The 8,574-nt window shown below is 34.9% G+C and overlaps 2 protein-coding genes across 4 annotated transcripts; both read left to right on the top strand.

Annotated features, from left to right (window-relative positions):
• Positions 1-167: 167 nt before the first annotated feature.
• On the top strand, positions 168-1,093 carry stmp1 (short transmembrane mitochondrial protein 1). The gene is made up of 3 exons (XM_055190545.2): positions 168-327; positions 597-650; positions 780-1,093. Exons 1-3 carry the CDS (start codon positions 313-315, stop codon positions 849-851), a joined length of 141 nt encoding a protein of 46 aa, XP_055046520.1. The 5' UTR covers positions 168-312; the 3' UTR covers positions 852-1,093.
• Positions 1,094-1,240: 147 nt separating this feature from the next.
• On the top strand, positions 1,241-8,440 carry golt1ba (golgi transport 1Ba). Of its 3 annotated transcripts, XR_008640027.2 has the most exons (6): positions 1,241-1,889; positions 2,565-2,656; positions 3,210-3,388; positions 4,068-4,149; positions 6,431-6,530; positions 7,813-8,440. XR_008640027.2 is itself a non-coding variant. In XM_055190540.2 (5 exons), the coding sequence occupies exons 1-5, from the start codon at positions 1,865-1,867 to the stop codon at positions 7,849-7,851; spliced, it is 417 nt and encodes a 138-aa protein (XP_055046515.2). In that variant the 5' UTR covers positions 1,241-1,864; the 3' UTR covers positions 7,852-8,440. The 3 variants fall into 3 exon arrangements, 2 of the variants coding, with proteins under 2 accessions (XP_055046515.2, XP_055046516.2); XM_055190540.2 differs by lacking the exon at positions 6,431-6,530; XM_055190541.2 differs by lacking the exons at positions 6,431-6,530; positions 7,813-8,440 and adding an exon at positions 6,577-6,908.
• Positions 8,441-8,574: the final 134 nt, after the last annotated feature.

The following is an 8,574-nucleotide window of genomic DNA, read 5'->3' as shown; positions in this document are numbered from 1 at the left end:
CAATTATAAATAATTGTCTTTTAAGTATAAAATGTTCACTTTGACATTCCACTATAAATTGATGCACTGCAAGAGCAAATCTGTTTTATATCTAATTTTAGTACTTATTACTAAACATTTTCCAGCGAACGCAGACCTATGACTTTTATTTTGCAAGAACACGACTTCCGCTTCGCTGTGGTTGTTGTTGATCATAGAATGTTGCAAGTTGAAGGCTAACTGAACTGTGTGTCAAACTCACGATCTTTACAATTTTTAGGAACAGCGTCACTTTTACTTAATTTTCTTACTTTTCATTTTAAAGCTTTCATCATGATGCAATTCATTGTAAGTATTTATTTCTTTCACTGTCACTCCGTATTTAGACAACATGCTAGCTTAAGTTACATTGCTTTAAACTAATAATGTTGTTTACGTTACATAGCTTTGGACTAATTATTTAATGATATCAGTAAAACTATACACAAACATTTAATCAAATAGATCTGTATACATTTTACATTATAGTATACAGAATATTTTATGATATAAAAATATAACGTTAGTCATCTATGACTCATAACATTTCGCTTATGGACCATCTCATGTTATTGCAGCTTGGCTTTACTCTTGGAAACGTGGTTGGCATGTACCTGGCACAGAATTACGAGGTTAGAAAAGGTTTATTAACATTTATTTGTTATTCAATGACTGTATCTTAGACAACAATTAGACTTTGTTCCTAAAATAATATCAGATGTAATTTGCTTTATGACTATTTTTTTTTAACCATTTTTAAGGTACCCAACATTTCAAAGAAGATCGAGGCCTTCAAAAAGGACGTGGAAGCCAAGAAGAAACCTCCAGAGTGACGATGAGTCACAGGTGGAAATATGGCTGATATGATTGAACTGAAACTAGAAGGGATATAAAAAAACAGGAAATTCTCAATGTTACTGTTTAAATATAAACATCTAAAATGCACACTGCACAGTATAATCCAAGTGTCAAATAGTGCCTCAAATCCCCATATTGTTTAAAAGTTGATTTTTGTCTTCTGCATTGTTTTCTGAAGTGAGTGCAATTTAAGCCAATAAAGATAAGGTTTCTGTTACATGCTACATAAGTATTTAATATATCAAAAATGTATTTGAACAACATTTGCTTGATATTCTTGAATAAGATGCAAAACAAAATATTTAAGACAAAAGGAGCTGAATTTAAAATAGCTACTTTATTATTTATAATGCAATAAAGAAGTGAGATTGCACATATAAAGGTGCTACTTTTAACTTGAACAAGTTTTTGTAATGTTTTCTTACTATGGATTACAAAAGCATGCATTTAAATAAAGTGGATTTATTATAAATAACAAACTGTACATTAAACAAGTATTATTTTTAAAGAGTGCAGTGGTAAATATGAACACCAGATGGTGCGGTGGACAATGGGAAATACATTAACGGCTTTTTCAAGTCTTTAAAATTCATCACTTGAGTTTATGTGAAATGTATGCGGTCGCAGTACAAATATATATTTTACATTTATTATAGTATTTATATTGGATTTATTAAATAATTTGTTAAGATCTGTTATGGCTTTTATTATACCTAATGTTTCAGTATAAGGACTTTTAACACGTTACTATTTGTATACACTATAACCTTGTTAAAAACTACACGATGTCAGTTTAAGACACGGACGTAAAGTATTAAATATACGTTTAGCGTGCTATTTATTAACGACGCATTAAGATCGTAAAAGTTTTATGTATATATTTAGCGTACGCTTTACCGGAAGTTGACAGTGAGTATTTCCGGAACACGTGTCCGCCCGTGTAACCTAACAGCTGGACGAGCGGGTGTCAAGAGGAGTGACAGCAAATATGATTTCCCCCACAGACTCTCAAAGTAAGCTCACTATTACATGTATCACTGACAATTTTAATCAACACAATGTCTCGCACCAGTATGCATCCATAAAGCTCAATGTCTTTATTATTTACACGGTTTAAATCTGTATAGGCGTGTAGATTCGTGTATTTGGGTGCAGCTGTCACATTATCACCAAATGATCTAAACAGAAACTGCGTAAAATTTGTATTTACAGAAATTTGCTATCGTTTTAAAATGCATGTTCTGGTTTATAAATCCTGATTAGCGATTTTATATCGTAGATTTAACTTCAACAACACATGCAAAGCTACAAAACCACTCACGTGAAAATATACTAGTATTCACTATGGTAAAGTGTAGTAAATTGTAGTTTACTTTAGTATATAATAGTAATTAAACCTAATGTAGTATTTGACGTTGTAATGTAGTAAATGATTGTATACTAATATTATGTAGTACTAATTTCAATAAATTCAAACTTAAGTAAATAATGTAGTATACTTTAAATTTTACTATATTAAGGTTAAAAACAATATACTATCTAGGAATTATATTACAGTGTACTATAGTAAATACTTAAGTGTACTGCAGTCTTTCGTGCGGGCAGGTTTCCATTGTTTTAAGTAAAAACTGTGACATGCATGAATAAAATTGTGTGAAATGATTTGATTTTTGGCTTTCTCCCAACAGAAATTGGAATAGGGCTAACTGGGTTTGGTGTGTTTTTTATCTTCTTTGGGATGATCCTGTTTTTTGATAAAGCCCTACTTGCCATAGGAAATGTGAGTTCACTTCTTGTCCTGAACTTGAGTTTGTTATTTAGTAAGCTGATGGCACAAACACACAGGAATGCTCCTTTACTTTAAGATGTCAAATAAATCTTTGTTGTCCCTAGAGTACATATGTGAAGTTTTAGCTCAAAATACCACACAGATAATTTATTATAACATGTTAAAATGTTGTGGTATTATCCCCCTCTGACATCACAGGGGGAGCCAAATGTCAATGACCTATTTTTTCACATGCTTGCAGAGAATGGTTTATCAAAACTAAGTTACAGGGTTGATCTTTTTCACATTTTCTAGGTTGATAGAAGCACTGGGGACCCGATTATAGCATTTAAACATCAGAAAAGTCAAATATATATGATATGTCCCCTTTAAAATTACTTAATTTAGATTCTTCTCCTAATACTTAGTTCTTATGTTGTTTATGATTTTAATTGCATAGGCTTGAGTTCACTGAGACACATACTATACATAAGCATAGATTCCTCACCCAAAGACAGTTTCTCTCCTCACTCTTACCTCCATTTTGATCTTCGGCTTGTTTCAGATCTTTTTCGTTATCGGCCTGTCGTTCGTCATTGGGTTGGAAAGGACTTTCAAGTTCTTCTTCCAGAAACACAAGATGAAAGCTACCACCTTTTTCTTGGGGGGCGTCATCGTGGTGCTGATCGGATGGCCCATCGTCGGAGTGGCTCTAGAGTCTTATGGCTTCTTTCTGTTATTTAGGTATTTTCACAGGATTGTAACGCATACAAATGAAGAAAGTCTTAAAGGGCACATATTTTTCCAATATGTAATATAAGTCTCAGGTTTGTCCAGAATGTTTCTCACGTTACCCGACAGATCATTTATTAAAGCATGTCCAAAATGGCCCTATTTGGGTGGGAGCAAAAAAAACACACTTTTGTGTGTGTACCTTTTAAATGCAAATGAGCTATTGCTCTCCGCTCCCTTACCAAAAGAGATGGTTGCAATCAGACAGAATAGCAGACAGCATCCAGCTCACTAAGTGCAGAAACTATAAAACAGGACTGTCAGTCAGCGGCCATGGGCGGGGCTTTAGCAGTGTGACATCACATTGCTAAGAGAATCAAAGCAGCATGTCTAATGAGACTGCTTTGGTTTAATGGGGATTAAAAAAGAAGGGGTAAAAATATATATTTTTTATTATAGGGTTGTTGTGTTTACACACCGCCAACAGACATTTATGTCCAAAAGTGGATTTTGTATAATAGGTGCCCTTTAATGTTGCAGCTTTATGAGATTTATTAGAAATAGTATTGACTGATATGGTTTTTAATGGTTGATATCGAGAGAGGATTGTGGAAATATCAGCTAGTATCTCTCTGTTTTTATTTAAAGCCTCATCTATTGATATTGTCTTTTCTGTTGTGTTTGTGTGAAGGGGGTTCATTCCAGTGGTTATCGGTTTCTTCAGAAGGATCCCTTTACTTGGATATTTGCTGAATCTTCCCTTCATAAGTGTGGTAAGTTTTATTAAGAAGGGGGATAAAGAGAGTCCACTGTGTGTTATCTACTATTAATGCTACTATTATAATTATATAAGGATTATTTAAAGGTGCAGTGTGTAAATTTGAGTGGTATCTAGTGGTGAGGTTGCGAATTGCAACCAACAGCTCAGTCCACTGCCCAACCCTCACTTTTGAAACGCATAAAGTAGCTACAGTAGCCACCACCGGACAAACATTTCATCGTCGGAGACAACTTAGTTAAAAGGTTTGTCCGTTAAGGGCTTCTGTAGAAACATGGCGGCACAAAATGGCGACTTCCATGTAAGGGGACCCTCTTTGTATGTAGATAAAAACGTCTCATTCTAAGGTTATAAAAACCGGTTCATTTTAAAAGGTCTTTATACACCCCTGATAATATAGTTTTGTATATTATTTTGCATTTCTTTCAAGAGATCCTTCTAAAAATTACACACTGCACCTTTAAGACTGCAGTGAATTTAACACAACTAGTCATAAGGCTATAAAGCAACAAGCTTTATCTTTCATTTTTACAAAGCTTTTTGTCCAATTGCCATTTAATTTCTGCTGCGTTCAAATTTCTGTGAAATTTTATTGGTTGAAAATCTCACTCAGCATAGTTTATTTCGATTGGATTTTTACTTCCGCAGGGCTCCAGACTGCCACCAAATGGTGGCATTTTGCCACCAAAATTTAAGGGTGTGCCACTGAATTTTACATCCAGTCGCACATGTGCGACCAGTAAATGTGACCTTTTTTTGTGATGTGACACTGAATTTGAAACAGCACATTGTACTTTCTGCATCTGTCATTGAAGTTTATTAGTAATACAGTGGAAATTAGTAGAAATGTGAATATTTGGTAAGCATGTTGATTTTTGGTGTGTGCCCCTAAATTTTCTGGTTGCGCCCCTAAAATTTTGAGTTGGAGGCCACTGTGCTCCTAGTGAAAAAAGTTAGTCTGGAGCCCTGCTTCCGGTGAGGCTAGACGAATTGCTGGTTATATTGTTAGGACGCTGATTGTGGAAAATTCACTTAAAATGCTTTTGCATGCTTTAGAAGCTCGGAGACTAATCTTTAAAAACTTAAAAATAAAAACCACATTGCTATTAAGACTTTGTAAGGAAGTTGTTTCCCCACAAAGTATCAATTTTAACAAATAGGGGGAATTCATGAGAGTCCCATTCTACCTGAATTCACCCTACTTGGTAACATTTGTGCTTATCTACAAATACATTCACTACATGGCTTCCAATAGAAACCAATGTTGTTTAGGATTAGAATAAGTACCGTACTTAAAATCTGAGGAGTTCAGATGCAAAACCCTCTATGTGTGTCTGACGGTTTTTTGTGAATGAGCTTTTTTATCATGCTCTCATGTTTAGGTTTAGTAATGTCAATTATTCAGTAATTGCAATGTCTTATTTTAACAAAATTTAATGTCACTTTAGCTTTGTATTTAACAAATTTAAAGGCAGCGAACCCTCTAAGTGCATGCACTTTTTTTTAGCAAAAACCTCCACTTCTAAAAATATCCACTTCTTTGGACAAAACAGTTGCAAAATCACTAAAGATGCAACTAGAAACATTGCAAATGATGAAAGTCAGAATTTAAAGGGACATTCCACTTTAAAAACAAAAAAATGTTAATTTTCCAGCTCCCCTAGAGTTAAACATTTGATTTTTACCGTTTTTGGAATCCATTCAGCTGATCTCTGGGTCTGGTGCTAGCACTTTTAGCATAGTTTAGCATAATCCATTGAATCTGATTAGACCATTAGCATCGTGCTAAAAATAACCAAAGAGTTTCCTATTTAAAACTTGACTCTTCTGTAGTTACATCGTTTACTAAGACCGACAGAAAATTAAAAGTTGCGATTTTCTAGGCAGATATGGCTAGGAACTATACTTTCATTCTGGCGTAGTGATATTTCGCACTGCCCGAAAATAGTCCCCTGCCATTGAAAGTTACCAAGGGGGACTATTTTTGGCTGCTGCGTAATATCAATGCGCCTCCTGCAGCCATGTTACAGCTGCAAAGTCCTTGATTATTACGCCAGAATGAGAGTATAGTCCTTGTCATATCTGCCGAGAAAATCGGGTCACAAGGAACCCAAGTTTGAGGACTTTGCTAAAAAATCAGTGACATTTAACAGATTTAAAAAAAATAAAATAAAACTTGGTATTTCTGAATAGCCCAATGCTGGGATTAAACAGATTTGAAGCAAATGTATTTGATGAACATTCGGTTAATATCATCATCATCTCATTTTTGACAGAGATGACGTTTAGCGGCTTTTGCATCCGAGCTCTTCATACTTTGGCCTTTTCTGGCCATGATTCTTCATGTGTTCTCCCTAACACCAACAACTGCTTCCTGTGAGTGTGTTTTGTCTTTAAATGTGTGTTTGTTGTTTTCTTAAAGCCTTCCAAAGGCTGAGTGGACACTGACATCTTGGTCAGTCAGTGGTGCTAATTCTGTCTTGCACGTGAGCATGAACCTGCAATTCAGTGTGCACCTCATATTTTAAAGTCACCATGAAACAGAAGTAGCAGTTGTCTTCTTTTCCGTATTGTGACACATATCCGGCTTCTGAAATGAGAAATAAAAGTAGGATGGGACTTGATTTCGTCCATTGAGAATCTCAGAAACAAGTCTCCGATTGCTCCGCCCTCGCACTGTTCTTCTTGACAGGAAGTCGTTTCAAGGAGGGGAGCAGGTTAACTTTTTTAATTAAAGATTATGATGGTGCATGATTTTTTAAAAATAATAAAGTGCACAAATAAAAAAGTCATTTATTAAAAAAAAAATTCATGAAAAAAAAATCAGTTTTTTTTTCAATTTCATGGTGACTTTAAGTGATTTAAAGGCTCTCTAAGCGAATAATGTGCGACGTCACTTCCTGTTGATGTTTGAACTGTTTTCAAACAAACGGAGCGTAGCTAACGCCTCCCCCTCCCTCTCCCGTCCGTGCTTTCATGAAAGCGCCCAACCCCCACCCCCAAATCCTTCTTGTCGTTTATTGGCTGGAACACTTTGTTATGTTTTGTTGTGCTAGGTTTGGCCACTATGTTGATATAGCCGTTTGTCGAGCCTGAGCTGTCTACAGAGATCGCGTTTTTTACAGTTTGATCAGCGGACAGGCAGCAAGCAGATAGTGAGGAGATGTTTGCTGTATGTAACAAAAAATGTTTTATGGTCTAAAACGCGTCAATTCGCTTAGAGCGCCTTTAACTGTGCTTTGTTTATTAGCAGCATGTACAGTGTCAGTCAGTGTCATAATGTAACACCTTTCGTATATAATATGCTGTTCAATATGTAATATTTATTTATAATACGTTTCAGATAATATTGTAATTCGTCTATCATTTATAATTTAATGATTAAGTAAGGGCTGCACACAATATAGCCAAATCACCAAAATATTGCAATATGCATATCGCATTATAGTTTGAACGATTTTAATACTTGAGAAGGTTATATTTAATCGTTTATATAAAAATATATTTTTAATTACAAAGCAAAAGCATTATCGCACAGAATATCGTCCGTTGCATTAACCAGCATGTACAACGGTGTTCTTCAATACCGTGCAGTCCTAGTTTACATGTATTCATTTCTTTCTTTAATATGTCCTAATTCTACTCTCTTTCCTTTTAGTACATGGACAAAGCAAGCGAAAGCAACAACATGGTTTAACAAAGACAGATTTTTCTTATTTATGATGGATTTTGAAACTTTACCCTGAAACAGTCATGTGAAACAAGTGATAACATTGTAAGGATGAGCGTTTGTGATATCTACAACATTGAGACGCAATCGGAGTGGCTTGGAAAATAAGCCACGCCCACTTCTTGGCAGGCACACCAAATCTATGGAGCTGCATCACTGCATCCTAGAGGAACTCAACGTGTATACTTGTTAAATGCCTACTTCATGAAGAAGTCAGCAGAAGTTATCCCATGATGGACGATTTGTTGAACAGGTTTAAGAGAGTCCTGGTTTTTTATTGATCTCTGTAAGTCTCTATTCTGTTACAATGATTATTTTAATAATAAGGACAGAGTCAGATGACTAACTTAAAGTCTTTTTGCTGTCAAATCTGTGTACAAGTGCAATATTCACAATAATTATCTTATAAACTTAGAGGTGATGACTAACAGGTATAATGTTACCATTGTTTTCCTTAGTTATTTGCTATTTTTATCTAAATGTAAAATCTCAGCATTGGGGTTTGATAGTGGTTCAGCTGTCATGCACTTTTGTAAATAAATGTATTTAAAAAATCTGCCATTTGTCTTTTATTAGGCCTTGGATGTCTTCTTGCTTTATTTTACCGATAGATCGTGACATGATTACAATGGACCCTAACCGATGCATTTGAAAATGTGTAAAGGGTGACTGATTTGTAGTTATATTAAA

The sequence above is a fragment of the Misgurnus anguillicaudatus genome, chromosome 1 (assembly GCF_027580225.2).
Source record: "Misgurnus anguillicaudatus chromosome 1, ASM2758022v2, whole genome shotgun sequence".
Classification (NCBI taxonomy): domain Eukaryota; kingdom Metazoa; phylum Chordata; class Actinopteri; order Cypriniformes; family Cobitidae; genus Misgurnus; species Misgurnus anguillicaudatus.
The sequence above is the reverse complement of the archived record's forward strand: the minus strand, read 5'-3'. Positions and strand labels throughout refer to the sequence as shown.

What these genes read in the sequence shown, in the direction of transcription:
- stmp1 (XM_055190545.2), top strand. An exon ending in ACCTGGCACAGAATTACGAG is followed by an intron (nt 651 to 779) that starts GTTAGAAAAGGT and finishes ACCATTTTTAAG; the next exon opens with GTACCCAACATTTCAAAGAA.
- golt1ba (XM_055190540.2), top strand. Translation starts at nt 1,865, where the DNA reads ATGATTTCCCCCACAGACTCTCAAA. An exon ending in CCCTACTTGCCATAGGAAAT is followed by an intron (nt 2,657 to 3,209) that starts GTGAGTTCACTT and finishes GGCTTGTTTCAG; the next exon opens with ATCTTTTTCGTTATCGGCCT. An exon ending in ATCTTCCCTTCATAAGTGTG is followed by an intron (nt 4,150 to 7,812) that starts GTAAGTTTTATT and finishes CTTTCCTTTTAG; the next exon opens with TACATGGACAAAGCAAGCGA.